At 37.1% G+C, this 14626-nt stretch overlaps 2 protein-coding genes across 3 annotated transcripts; both read right to left on the reverse strand.

Annotated features, from left to right (window-relative positions):
• Positions 1–109: 109 nt before the first annotated feature.
• On the reverse strand, positions 110–8731 carry LOC149017200 (Major facilitator superfamily protein). Its single transcript, XM_089151527.1, has 9 exons — positions 8257–8731; positions 7951–8095; positions 7256–7424; positions 6794–7052; positions 4564–4652; positions 1972–2154; positions 1787–1872; positions 1593–1677; positions 110–899 (listed from the first exon to the last, which is right to left on the reverse strand). Exons 1-9 carry the CDS (start codon positions 8462–8464, stop codon positions 765–767), a joined length of 1359 nt encoding a protein of 452 aa, XP_089007653.1. The 5' UTR covers positions 8465–8731; the 3' UTR covers positions 110–764.
• Positions 8732–10325: 1594 nt separating this feature from the next.
• LOC149017201 (acyl-CoA-binding domain-containing protein 3-like) lies at positions 10326–14494 on the reverse strand. 2 transcript variants are annotated; one of them, XM_089151528.1, is made up of 5 exons: positions 13599–14494; positions 12728–12833; positions 12525–12625; positions 12368–12437; positions 10326–10821 (listed from the first exon to the last, which is right to left on the reverse strand). In XM_089151528.1, the coding sequence occupies exons 1-5, from the start codon at positions 14384–14386 to the stop codon at positions 10807–10809; spliced, it is 1080 nt and encodes a 359-aa protein (XP_089007654.1). In that variant the 5' UTR covers positions 14387–14494; the 3' UTR covers positions 10326–10806. The 2 variants fall into 2 exon arrangements, with proteins under 2 accessions (XP_089007654.1, XP_089007655.1); XM_089151529.1 differs by lacking the exons at positions 10326–10821; positions 12368–12437; positions 12525–12625; positions 12728–12833 and adding an exon at positions 12840–13409.
• Positions 14495–14626: the final 132 nt, after the last annotated feature.

Raw genomic sequence — 14626 nt, forward strand, 5'->3', positions numbered from 1 at the left:
TTCCCAGCTGACAATACCTGTGTAAAGAGATTTAAGAAAGGAAAGCGGAATGCAAATGGACGCCAATGAGCTTCACCCGTTGCATCTTGACAATTCTAGACCTTTTAATACCGTTTTTGCACAGGTGTGAAACCATGTCTAATTGCATTGCCGGTAGATGGTGCAAGTCTTAGGTTCTTTGTATCAGGATGTATGGGGATCTGATACCAATACCTCAGACCATGGTTAGAGTGAAAATAATGCATTGATCTGATGGGCATCAATCGTTTCTGACTTACAAGAAGGAACTTTACTGGCAACGTTAGTAGCTTGACTCAAAAATAAAAATAAAAAGTGAAAAAGGGGGTGTGAAGAATACTTACTGCCTCCTACGATCGCAAAACAAAGCTTGTGCATTTTGAGACGCAGGGGGGTACAAGGCAGACGTTGAACGGCCACACAAGCATCACTCAAGGAGCCTGAGATTGCTCAAAACTGAACTGAGTAGTGTGCCGACATTGTCAATTCTTCTGACATCATCATCTCAGCAATCCATCCTCAAGCCACTAATACTCTCCTGTCTTGGTGTGGCCTTGCCTGAGTATGCACATGGTGGGAGCACAAGAGATTGTAGCTCACATACAAAGTAGTCACCATGTTTTTGGATTATTTTTTAGCTCCACAGATGCACCCCCTAAACGGCAAGTTTTCGTACATCCGGACCATCTTAGTGCGAAGAAAATACTGCATTTACCTGGTCCCAATTCAGTTTGGAACTCGGTTTGTTACAATTTATGCCAACTCTGGCGAGGTTGTTTTCCCGACTTTTTTAATACATGCATGCAACCAGCAGCTGAGAACAGCCCAAAAGCAGCAAATGCCACTATTGTTGAATTTTCAAAGTTTTGGTGGTAAGCCCTCTGCAAGAAAAGTAAAGTAGTGAGCATCCAAGCATCCCCATAAAATGTTCAAGCCTTCATAGAGAAGCCGCACTGAACAGGTGCCTAGTGTATTTGGTAGCTTGTGACAACTAAAAGGGACACCACTACTAGGTCTTTGGTTCAAGCCTCGTCACATTTCCCTTCGCATTTTCTTAACCTATCCCCCCCCCCCCCCCCAACCCCCCTCTCTTCCCTTCTTTCTCCCCAATCCATAAAATTGAACAAAACATTATATTAGTTATGGGTGAGTTGGCACCAAGGAGCATGGCTTCTGCATCAACACATAGGTCATGGGAGTGCAGGCAGAGCCATCAACAACAATGGGGTTTCCACTTTTCATGGGTAACAAAGTGGTATCTTGATCCATCCTACATCGAACCACAGGAATGCTCCAAGATACAGCATTTCTACTCATCAGTGTACTAATGACTAAATAGTCAACGTTGAAGCATGGACCTGAGGTCATGAAGCCATGCCTCATTCCACCTGATTTAGGGTTCATTTTGTAAACCAATCAAAGACGGGTCTCCAAAGCCGAAAAAGAGTTATAACATGATATGAAACAAACTTATGACGATTGTACCATTAATTGAATTTGGCCTCAGATATAGGGGTTGTGGCTCAATTTCATCACCCTATTGAGAATTCTTCTAAACGAGAAAGGTAAAATACCTGGATCAAAACAAACAACATTGCAGCATTTGCAGGAGCTGCAGACAAGCTTATCATCCCCCCACGCAATTCATTTGGCACATACCTGTGCAACAGTATTAGCAAATGAAATATTAAAAATCCCCTGATAATTACTCTAACCAATAGAAATTTAAAGAAAACTCCTACAAAGAAACAATAGATGTGATTCTTACATGGTCCTGAGTCTTGCAAGAGAAGGTAATATCAAACCAACACAAGCATGGAAGACACAAAACAGCATCACCAAAACCCCAATCTCCTGCAGAGTGCAACTATGAAGTCTAAACTTTCAAGCATTTAGTTGCAGCTTTTGATAATCAAAGGATTGTTCTTCCTATCTATAATCTGAAATACGTACCTGATAGTCATAAGCTACTATAGACAAGATAATTGCACTGACAATAAATGTGAACAGCAAATAATCCTCACTGCGAATTGGTGATGGTCCACTTGTGAACCATGGAACTGCAGTGCTACCTAAAATTCTTGCACCCATGAAACATGGATATATCATCCCTAGTCTCACTTCTCGTCCGTCAGCCTAAAACAGGGTGGTTAAAACATGGTAAGGAATACATAAGACCACAAATGTTGAACTAATTTTGGGGTAAATTGGCAGGGGTGGGGGTGGAATTGAGAGAGCATTTGCTTTGTGATACTCTATTAGCTCAAATAAAATAATAGATTGTTTTTACACCAAAGTAAAAGCAGGAAGGCTTTGTTGCTGGATTTTAAACATATATTACAAGAAACAAAACAGAAATCTAAACATAATAATTAGTCCTAATATTTATTTTGTGCATATTGATCAAAACAACCTCTCAGCAGAAATTGTTGGGGTGGGCTGTCTAGGAAAATCCCCCCCCCCCGGTGGACTCTGCTTATGCAGAAGCCTTCGGCAGTGGGTACATTTTATTTATTTTGAGCAAATTGAATGATACAAGTGAAATAAAAGAAATTCAAACCAAAGGCTGCTAACAATATAGCCAGTTTCACCAAGGCAAAAATATTTAACAAACTAATTATATGTGACCAGTATAAACTAGAAAAAGTTCAACTAAGTAATGACAACGTTGGTTCTGAAAGAAGTTGCCAACAAGCTCTTGTTGACGAATAACTCTTTCTGTTTCGGGTACAATAGGATCAATGATTTCCAGAGACAGAAAAAAGTACTAGATCAGAAAGCAGAAGGGAAATAGGAGCTCCGGAATCAGCCTGGCTGCAAAAGCAGGGGTAAGGCTGCATATATTATGACACCCTGCCGATACCGCAATAGCAGAAGCCTCAGCTGGGTAATGCCCTTTCGAATAGGAAATTGAAGGTAAGGTTGTATCTTGAAAATCAGCAACGCTTAAGACCCCAAACATGGATTGAATGTAGGTCTTTGGTGGCAGTGAAGAACCCCTCGAAATCTCAGCCAATTCAAGACAGCTTGTAGAGATACGTCTTCTACAAGTTGCAGCTGCAAAACTGGAATGCAAGTTAATGGTGTATAGAAACTGCAGCCTTACATGTTGATTGAGATGTTTTCCAGGCCTTCTCAGGTTGTTAGAATGGCAGTTGGTTGCAATCAACAGGAAGCACCAGCAGCAAAACTCAATGGGTGGATAAAGAAGAGAATAAAATAAGAAAATATAAGGGTAACATAAAAGGGAACACGGTTCAGTTCTCTCAGCTACTCTCACCTGCCGTTCATTCTCTCATCAGGACAAAGTTCTTGCACAAAAACAATCTCAGTCCATCTTCATTAGACCATCGGGTGCCTTCTAAAAAGCATTAAGCAGCAATATCTTGCGCCTCAAGTTTACATAAAATAGAAAGTATACTAAAAATTAGAAACATAGTATGACAAGGTTTACAAAAAAATTTTAAACAAATTGTAATTTTAGAAACACAATAATACAATTAAAAATTAGGTATAACCTAAAAGGTTAAAAAGAAACTCACTAAATTAATATCTCTAAGCTGTCTAGAAGTTGTCAAAGTGCCAACTGATTCTTGCTCCAAATGCAACTCATTTCTTAGATTACATAATTAACATAATTGTTGTTGCCGAATCTTTTACTTGTGTTCCCCACCTTATAAAACAATTCTGTCAGCCCAATCCGAGAACTCAAACAAATTTCAGAAGAATTAACAAAACCATCCCCATCAAAGGCAAAATTGAATCTCCCAATAAGGTCTTCATGTAATCTGGTTTATGGCCCTGAAGACTCTCCTAGTAATATTCTCACAAAGGCAAACATAAGGCTGTGACTGTTAACATGAACAGTGTTCTGGCCTCTTCTTCTTGTTTTGATCTATATCACCACCAACGTAGTTCCAATCATTTCAAGCTCCTTAGATTAGTCTACATATTAGAGATCCACGTACCTTAATGGCATTACTATTTAGAAGCCCTAGACCTCGAATTGCTAAGTGTTGCACCCAGAGGCAAGTTCTGAGATCTATATAAGAAAATTTTCTCGGATTCTCTCCATAAGACCCTTTATAAGGAATCTTATCCAATATCCAAAACCTTGAATTTCCAACTGCAACATTCCATGAGTACTGGATTGGCCATTCTGACTCCAAGACTCACTGTTGGTTGACAATGCACAAACCTGACTATACTCTAGAAAGGTTCTAGACAGAGAGGGATTAGGACATTCAACCCATTTCTTTGCTTGATCAGCAAAAGTTGTGCATTGCAATGTAAATTAATATGTAAGTAAATTCATTTTCATGCTTACAGTTTAGCCTTCGACCACAAGTAACTGTTAATACTGTGTCATGCTTATAGTTTAGACCTCCACTAAGCTAATTCCAGTGATGTATCTATACATTTTTCTTTAAACAAAGTTCACTATGTAAAGCATAAAGTAATCAAGAAGTCATGAATATGTAAGCATTTATTTATTACTAAGACACGAAAATATTCTTTCAAACCCCAATTGCATGTAGAACATACCACAATTGTTGGTGCCCATAGGATCCAGACGACCATAATAGCAAACTGCATACATGCTTGAGCCCATGCCAATAACAATATCTGTTTATCTATGAAAACAAATAAAATTCAGGGGAAAAAAAGAACAAATAATACAGTGACAATAGTCATGCAATTTTGAGCATTTGGAAATACCTACAAAGGGGATATGTCTGAACTTGAATTTCTAGAAGATTAACCCCACGGCAACATTCATGCATATTCAAATTTTTACCCCTTAATAATTGTCAGTTAACCATCCTGGCAAAACCTATTTGTCATTTATTCTTCATGGTATGGAAATGTGCAGCATGTATGTCCGTAGAATCAAATGATTATGATCAATAATCCAAGGTAATTTGCACAAGATGCTCTTTAATGGCATTAGGGACCCAAACTGAACCAGCCTATTTTGTTGGGTTGTGTTCAGTTAAGGTTGAGATACAGGATGAAAACAGCCACTAACATATTTGTGCATGTCAGAACATGTGTCTCACATGGTAAATAATATACTAGTTTAAATGTTCTAAATATGTATGTATACATTTACATACATATGATCAATTGCATACTGCATACAACAAAAATTTCATTGGGGTAAAAATTCTACACTACTTGTTTAAATTCTTCATTTCAACTGCCATAAGCAACATTCATATGCCATTTTACCCATTAAGTACCTCAGCCAACCAGACTAATGCTAGATTACCCAATCTATAATGACAGGTTGCAACAATTGGATTCAAGACTTCTTTCAACCCATAGACTTGGTATGGTAGGAATTTAGTGTCTCCTGAATGCAATTGGGTGAGCCCTAACCAAACTCAAGGCCTTTCAAGGCGAAACTAGAGTATGCATTCTTAAGTAAATGGATGTTTAAACATGGCTGTAGGCATATCTAAACTACAATTCGATAAGTCTGTAGAGACTTTGTTTTCAAATAGCATTGTGTGACTTTCCAGGATAGTCAGTTCACATTCACTAATTTTTATCTTCTTCAAGTGCACAGGGAAATATATACCATTAACTGGAAGATGCCAACAGCACAGCTTGTACAGGCCTTGGTTGGCTCTAGTCAGGTTATGGGATCAAACTCCAAACATCATCAAAATGCTGGGTGATCATGAAGAGGTAATGTCAAAATCAAAGTTAAAGGAAGAATATATAAAACTTGGATCAAATTATCAACAAATCATCTTCAAACTCATCCAGGGAAGGTGGAAGGGAATATCTAGCCATAAAGTAATGGAATGACCTAAGTTTCCAACTAAAGGGCAACCAATCATTTGCAGTAGATCAACAAGAAGGAGAAGCCTTGTCCCAACTAAATGGGGTCAGCTACATGGATTCTTGTCTTTCAATCAGCTTTGTCTAAGGCCATACCAGATAGATATAAGGCGTAAACTATGCATATCCTTTCTCACTTTTTTGAAGGTCATCTTAGGTCTGTCCCTAGCTCTTATAATACCTTAAATCTAGATTAAATTATTTGTAACATATATGCTATAACAATTAAAGTTAAAATTTAAAAAAAAAAAAATAATAATAATAAAATTTTAAATTAAAAAAAAAAAACTGCATTATATGTTGATGGTATTTTTTTTTCTGTGGTAGTGTAGGTTGTTAGGATTTCACTGCCATGATGCTAAACTCCAAGGAAATACATAAAAGTATCATTCATTAGTGTTTGCTTACATAAATATCTATTGGCCATATGCCTTTAAATAATATATAATATTATCTGACCAGATAATCCTGACAAGTTAAGTCATATACCCATATCATTGAATCAGCGTGCATGTACATTTATTTAAATCATATATTAAATTATAAGCATCAGTGTGCAGATACTGTCTTTTTTCTTTTTCCTTTTTTTTTCCTTTTTCTTTTTTGGGGCAACCGTAACTTGTTCATTTAGGAGATGGGGTAACTTACATATAGGAGACAAGTCCAGGCCCCATGGAAATTTGAACTCTTGACCTCTCACTTATGAGGTGTTGTTCTTTTGCCAACTGAAGCAACCCATTGGGGTTTAGATACCTGTATTTATTTGCAGTGAGCCTACATTTATTTCTCTAATATTTCCTATTTGTCACCAGATTGCTCCAGTGGACATGTAACAGAGATATCTTTTTTAATTTTATTATCTTTTATTTTTAGAAGAGGGAGAGGTGGTTATCAGAAAAAGGCATATGGAGATATATAACCTTACCTCCAAGAATTCTGGCAGAAAAAGACATCTTATAGCTCCCAAGGGATACTACACTTGGACTTGCTTTCCATTCTCTTGTTATATAGATTAGGCATATCGTTCCCAAGAAAATCACTGCAATTGAGGGGAATTCAAATCTCTGCTCTCCACTTCTACTAGCAAACCAATTAGCAAGAACTTGGCTTCCAATATGAGAGGCAGACTCAGAAAAATCCATCAGCCAAAACGTTTCAGTCAAAAAGTCCTGTCTATGACTCAACTGCAAACAAAGATTACATGCATATGCATATTAGCATTAACAGTTAATCCTGTATATGCCAGTAAATTCATGCAGGCCCGTGTCCAGCTAAAGAAAAGATGCAAAGAAGGAGCATTTCAGTTTTTGGGAGAACCTGGAGCCTACATAAAGTACTTTCGCCTCTTATTAGTGCAAAGAATGAGTAGCAGTCATGTAACACAAACCTTTTCATGTTCAGCAACCATCCACGTCTCAAAACCAAAGGAGAAGACAGAAGAAGCAAGAGCCAGACAGATACTTGCAACCCAAACACATGGATGCATGGTCAGCCTCTTCCAGATGCCAACCAACAGATGGAGGGCACAGAACAGTAAGCAAACTTTCTTTTGACCTCTGCATATAAGCATGCAAGGATAAACTGGTTACATTTAACTACATTCTCAGAATTCGAATCAATTAGCTTTCAGTACAATAGTCTGTCAGAGAGAACTAACTATAGAAGAATCTTCATTAAAATTTACTCTGATAACTGGTAACTAGAGCAAAAACCAAAATGGGCGGCGACAGGCACTCACAAGTCACAACTCATTTAGAGCTATCTAATTATTCTCAATTGCTGACCTATGAATGCACCAGAAGAAATCCTTTACTTCCTTGTCATCTTAGTAGTCCATACATACTATTCCATTCTCCTCATTTTTTCAACTTGATTTGAAAGATCTATTTACTTCTCTTACCGTCGTCGATCTAAAAAGAACTGAAAAACTAGTATAAACGAAACCAATTCTTCAATCATCAATGCCAGTAAAATGTGAGGGGATTCATGTTCTAGCACTTAGCAGTAAATATTACAATCCGAGACACTTGGATCTCAGATAAAATTTCCAAAAGTAGAAAGTGAGGGAGAAAGATGACTTACATTAGATCACCAAGCATGCCTAATAAGGAACCAACAAGCAGAGAAGCAGCAGATCCTATGCAGAGAGACAACAATATATGTTCCCTGCTAATACCATGGGAAGTATATTCAAACTCCCCGAATACTGATCCGAGACCTTCCATCACTGGCGTGCGCAAAGAAAAAACACAAATAACTAACCAACATAAACAAGAAATAGTGTACCGAAAGATTAATCGATGAACTATCGATCATATTGCAAATATAACAGGATGACTTGAAATTAGTGAGATGAACTGGCAAAGATAAAATACACAGAAGTAATACCTGAAGCGAGTGAATAGATAAGAAGGAAACTTCTCTGGAAACGAAGGAATGAAGACGAGAAGCCAGGAGGATCGAAGACACCAGTAGTTTTGTTGAAGTTCTTCGTGAAATAAGGAAGAAGAATGAGTGAGAAAAAAGAGGAGCATAAAAGGAAGACATAGAGGATGGGCTTCGGCTCCCACACTTCACTCTCGATCACGACTCCCATTGCAAGGAGATTTTAGATCTCAAAACCCTAGAACACGAAATGTTGTGGAAGAAAAGCATACGAATTTTGCCAAGCAAGAACGGAGAGCTGCACACTTGAAAGCCTCGACGAGCAAATCACAATGCATTTGGCGGGTGTTCTTGTTGTAATTGTTACTTGTTTCGTTTCCCTAGATCGAAGTCCATCAGATCGCTCTTCAACTAGGCAAGCTATGCCGAGCCAACCAAATGGTAACAGTACCAATCGGTTTGGTTCGGTTTTGATTTGATTCAGGGTTAAGGACAGATCAAATTCAAATTGAAACCGATAGTTTGGCTGATTCCTTTACAACAATGGTTCGAATAATTCTTACCACAGAAAAAAGAAGGCTGTAGTAATTGAGTCTGGAATACTTCCCTTCAGTTTGGATTACCTCTCGAAAGAAAAAATACTATTAATTTTTAAAGACATTTTAATCATTTAATATTATAGTTAAAAACTTAAAATTACTATTATAAAAAATGATCTTAAAAAATTAAATTAATGGCTGATCCGAACTCTAATTAATATCCCTAACTTGGATTGGCCTTTTGAATTGATAATATATACCTGTTATAACATTTATTATCATTGAACCCAATACTTACAAGAGGCATTCGTAATTAATTTTTTCTCACGGATAATAGATATAATTGATTACAAATTCAGTAGTCCATATACAATTTGCCTTTTTTTGTTAATACCAAAATTATCGAATTGAAACCAAATAATCATTTGATGGGTTTTCATTCTATTGTTTGGGCAATGAGACAGTCGTTATGAATCTGCACCAACAAAACCATGATACACATTATGCCGAGAGAAAATGGCGCTTTGAGAATAAATTATTGATACATTAAGAATATGTTTGCGATGGATCAGAGAACTATTTTTGGCATCCCGTTGTTCTCAGAGCATGGAAAAACAACAAAATACATTTGACAAGCCTGGCAATTCTAATAAACGAACCGTTCCCTTTTTGTAAAACTAACTTTGATATGTTCATCGTTCTCAAAATAAATTAATTAAAAAAATTCCTTAAAACCAATATCAAGGCATTAAATTCCTTCCCACATGATTATAAAGGAAAGATCATTTCAAGATGCCTGTGAGTAAGAGACCATCATTTTAAAAAAAATAGGTGTTTAACAAATCAGTCCTGGAAATATTTTCCAATTAGATCCATAATATGGAAAATCTAGTTCTCGAACACAGATCAAAAGCAAGGTGGAGAGGGTTTGCAAGCAAGGGTGGAGGTGGTCTCAAAAGGACTTTCACTATCAAAACCATTTTGTTAAGTACCCATTCCCCCTTTAAAACACATTGTGCATGTTCTACAAAAACCGCCATTCAAACCACTTTTCTCAGTCTGTTTGTTCTTTCAAAACCAAAAGAATGACCCCTTATAACAAATACCTAGCACCCCTTCAAACATCATATCCGTGCACCTCACTGACCCTACTGCAACTTGTGAGGGGCACATACAATATCTTCAGAATTCGTTATCTCGCAAGAATTGTTGCACCAGACAATCTCCATTCCCCTAATTTTAAATCAAAGGGATCAATGCAATATCATGGACGCAGGGCTCGACTGGTGAGCCTATACAAAATTTAACAGCATCTGCTGGCATTTGACACTCAGAAAATATCTTCAATTCATTCACTCTTTCTGTCTGTATTAAGTTCTGTTTGCAATCTTGCAGAACAACTTAGGTGTACAATGTGTTTTGACACTAAAATATAGAGAATGGAGTTTCAGAATACTTTCTAAATCAGTCTCTTCCCATAGCACACCTGATAGAAAGGGCTCTCTTCCCTGAGGAATCAATTTAGAATAGATGGCCACAGGAAGGTAAAAAAAAGAAGGGGGTGCTGGATTTGGTTTCTCACACCTTCACTAAATTGTTGTAAACAAAGAACTACAACTGTACAATGAATGCATCAGGAAATGACTAAGAGACAAACAACAAAGAGAAGGTAAACATTTATTTTATTTTAACAAGACTAAAGATTGAAGCCTACAAGACCATATACATCATTTACATGTTTTCATATGAAGAAAATTATTAACATGGCTAATTAAAAAGTGAAATCAGTATTTGCATAAATATATACATGCATAAAATGCATCATATTGACCCTTAAAACACGGGAACATTAATTAAAGTCAAAAGTAAAAGCAGCATTAAAGCCTCCTATACAGCAAGCAAACCTGTAACTTCCAAATTTTTTTTGTAACTGGGAGATTTGTCCCTTTTATTATTGAGGAAAACCCAAGAGAATGGCTCCTGGAGTTGTAAGCAGTCTGCTGCAACACAGACTCTACCATAGTTTGTCCTGAAATTTGCACCACATAACAGGTCACATAAGATGTGAGACTTATAATTCTGTTTTAATGATTTGAATCATAGACATGAACTATCAACAACATAGCTACTATATATTGCCACAAATAGTGTTAAAAATTACTAAAGGCAACTTCATAATACACCATTAGTAAGACTCAATATGCATGTCACTTGCTCAGATTACTCGGAGTGAATACTGTCAGATCTATAAAGTTAGTATCACTTTTCTCTCTCAAAATGTGTGATGTAAATGTGATTACAATGCAAGTAGAAGACTGGAAACATGGAAGAGGCCAACAAAAATGGACACCCAGACTAATTGTCTTGCTAAGGTTCGAGGAAATCTCTCAGAATTAACCATAGAAGATGACTAAACATAATAGCTGGCAAAAATTACATCAGAGCAGCCAAAGGCTATTGCATCTAACTCAGAATTCATTCAAGAAGTGGACAGAAAGAGATCTACATATAAAAGTTTCCATGCTCAACAGCCAATGGATATCTGTAAACAGCATACAAGTGCAAGTTGCATGCAAAACATGTCACAGATTATTTGCCTAGAAACTGTTCATTCTATACACCTGTCAGAGGATCAACTCACTCATAGCATCTAGAACAGATAAAATAAACTGGAAATACTAGGCATGCTAACTGGTTACAATCATTAAACTGATGCATCTTTCTAGAATCCAAATATTAATAGCTGATTTGAAAAGAATCAAGAGAAAAAACCAGAAAACCGCATAAAATCCACTAAAGATAGACAAGTACCATGTTGATATGAAATGGAAGTGGAAGTGTGATACTCACTCACTCTAAAGCATCCTCACTCCAAGTTTGGATTTTGATAATATGATAAGCAGAGGCACACTTTGAATGGTAAGATAGTCTCAATGTTTGTGAAGGAAAAATTTTCAGTTGTGAGTCTTGGTATTCTTAAACTAAGAAACAACATTATAGAATGGAAACTTCTAGATCATGAAAATAAACAAGAAACTCAAGATCTTCGATCTCTAGCTGCCTTCAGAAAACAATTATTAATCCAGCTACGAATATATCAGAAAACCCTCAAATGAACTAGAAAGTTTCACAAAGTTGTAAGAAAAACAAATACACCGCCTATACAGCAACTTATTCAGGTTCTATAATTATCACTCTGCTTTCTCTCTGATATTTATATTCTATAACCAAGGGCCTTTTAGTATAATTTTTTTTTCTTTTCAAAAAGAGGGTGAATCCTATCACTTCGCATAAAAACTAAATCAATCAATTCTTTTAGAATTTCAAAACCCTTTTATAACATGCGTAAGTTACATTTTGGGAATAAAGCAAGAGACAATTAAAAGAAGGTTAACACTTTTTCTTTCAGAGATTTATAGTACAAACAATGAAGATACTAACAGACTATCATTACATGTTATTATTATATCTGTAGATCATCCCTTTCTTTGACCTTGCTTTAAAATATTAAAAAAAAAATTTGAAAATAAAATAAAAAAAGAAAAGAAAAAAGAGAGGAAATCACAAGTTTATACCCTGTCCAAATAATTCGGGTCCTGGATGGGATCACCTCCTTCTACAGAAGGCTCCTTCCAATCTTGTTTCCTATATTATGACAGAAATGGATAAGAAATATATCAAAAAATAAAAGATGATAATGTAGAACTGTCTCAAGAAGATATCACATTCAACCTTTCAGTTTCCAAACTAAGCTGCCGGTGAGGAAGTGTGGTTATATCAGGATCTTGAGCCCTAGATATTACAGATTCCATAGAATCCTTTTTGCTGTCAACCTGTTACAGACATACAGCAAAGAACATGGGGATCCAGCATTCTCCAAGCACAAATTACCAAAAGACCATTTAGAATTATATTTCTCAAAGTAAAGGACTTACTGAAGGACTTTCTCCCATCCACCCTGGAACACTATCTGAGAGAAGAGAAACATATTGCTCCATAGCCACCTCCGGATTCATGTTCCCCAAACGCTGCCACGCATTCCTTGCACAATGCAACCAGTTCCCTCCATCACACACATATAGCATCTCACAACCCTGTTAGTATAACTAGCTATCACACTATACCCCTGAATTTGGTTTTGTTTTGATCCTTAAGGTGTTTTAGTATACTGCCAATCTCCATTGTTCTACAAACTTTTTGTATGAAAGTAATCTCATTGGAGAAACTTTTATTGAAATACAACTATCACTGGTTACTAAGATGATTCTCTCCCCTTTTGATGTCTAGAATTTCAGTATTAGTTACTGTGGTCTATATGGGTTAGGATAGCAAACCTGCTTAAAATGAAGCTACTGACCTACAAAGGAATCCTTTTAGGGGGTTGTTTCAAAATAAGAGGGATTTGAGAAATGGGGAACACATGCTGAACCATATACCTACTTGAAGGTGCTTCATCTCCAATTTCGAATTCATCAATTTCATGCAAAACTGTTAGGATTTTTATAACCAGCCTTGTTTCTTGTCAGCACTTTGCTTACATCCTCACCCCGTTTTCTAACTTGTATGTTTTCCTCTCGCTCCATCATTTTAAGGCAGAATGCTTGGTTTTCTTTTAACCTACAAATTTGGATATTTTTTTCGTTATTAATTTGTTAAATAGTCAGTCGCTACCTCAGTTTAGTGAATATCATAAGATTCAAAGCTAGATGTCTAGACAATTCAGCAAGTAATAAGGGATCAGTACAGCAAGCAGTACAAAACAGGTGGGAAATCAGCAAAACGAAAGAGCAGAGGAAAGTTTAGTACCACTTTGCACGGGAAGAGACCTTAAGGGCCATTGGTTGAGGCTCGTGGCAAGACCCTTCGGTGGCAATCTTGTGAAGACCATAAAGTTGCTTCTGCACATTACTGTCAACGGTCGACAAACGATCCCTGTTATCCGTAGAACGAACAAAAGATACAGCGGCAGCAAAAAGCTTCTCCAAATCACTTCTTTCGATTCCCTCCCAGCCGTCATCATCTCCTTTTTCATCATTGACTCTACTTTTCTCCGTTCCCTGAGTTCCTTCAATTCCTTTTTGCTGATGGGTTTCATATCCAATATCCCTAGTAGCAGCAGGTATCTGGTCGTTCTTTCCCAATTCCGTATCAATTTTGGACATTTCTCCAACCTCATGCATTTCTTCAACCAAATTAATTTCCGCCCTCTCTTGCAAACACTCGTGAGCTTTAAGTCTTTCTAAACCTTTTACCTTCGTCTCCATCTGATCACCTTCACGAAACTCAACTCGTTCACCGCTTCCTTGCAGTCTTTCCAACTTTTCCTGAGCCAAATCAGCCTGAAATTCATCAGCCTTCAGAGCTTCACCAACAAATTCAGTTCTCTCCTCGGGATTCAGTCTTAGATTCATAACTTCATCTCTACGAACTCTCTTTTCCCCAACAACACCACCATCAAATTTCTTTTCAAGTCCTGACATAGAATCCTGTTCACCAGAATCTCTAGCTGACGCCTTTGAAAGAAGCCTGCTCAAGATGAACGCGAAGATGACCGAAGAGATAATAGTTAAGCAGATTTCCTGAAAGAACTCCATGGCTTATGCTCCTGTAACTTGTTTCGCAGTTGAAAAAGCAAAATCGCTTATGAATCAGAGTGATGATAATAACAAGGCATAGATGGGGAGAAAGGAGAGGTATCCGTATTCTGGAGGACAGAGCAATACAGATTAAAAATTTAATCCCATCATCTATTTATAAGGAAGTTGGGCCCACCACGCTCCCTGTCATATGGCATTGTGGCAACTTTGGTAGAGCAAGGTGTCCCCACCGGAAAT

The sequence above is a fragment of the Hakea prostrata genome, chromosome 4 (genome assembly GCF_041222555.1).
Source record: "Hakea prostrata isolate BN-2017 chromosome 4, UWA_Hpros_2, whole genome shotgun sequence".
In the NCBI taxonomy this organism is placed as follows: Eukaryota; Viridiplantae; Streptophyta; class Magnoliopsida; order Proteales; family Proteaceae; genus Hakea; species Hakea prostrata.

What these genes read in the sequence shown, in the direction of transcription:
- LOC149017200 (XM_089151527.1), bottom strand. Translation starts at nt 8,464, where the DNA reads ATGGGAGTCGTGATCGAGAGTGAAGTGTGGGAGCCGAAGCCCATCCTC. An exon ending in GGCATGCTTGGTGATCTAAT is followed by an intron (nt 7,425 to 7,950) that starts GTAAGTCATCTT and finishes GCTTATATGCAG; the next exon opens with AGGTCAAAAGAAAGTTTGCT. An exon ending in TTCTGCCAGAATTCTTGGAG is followed by an intron (nt 4,653 to 6,793) that starts GTAAGGTTATAT and finishes TTGTTTTCATAG; the next exon opens with ATAAACAGATATTGTTATTG.
- LOC149017201 (XM_089151528.1), bottom strand. Translation starts at nt 14,386, where the DNA reads ATGGAGTTCTTTCAGGAAATCTGCTTAACTATTATCTCTTCGGTCATC. An exon ending in GTCTCTTCCCGTGCAAAGTG is followed by an intron (nt 12,834 to 13,598) that starts GTACTAAACTTT and finishes GCATTGTGCAAG; the next exon opens with GAATGCGTGGCAGCGTTTGG. An exon ending in GGATGGGAGAAAGTCCTTCA is followed by an intron (nt 12,626 to 12,727) that starts GTAAGTCCTTTA and finishes TGTCTGTAACAG; the next exon opens with GTTGACAGCAAAAAGGATTC.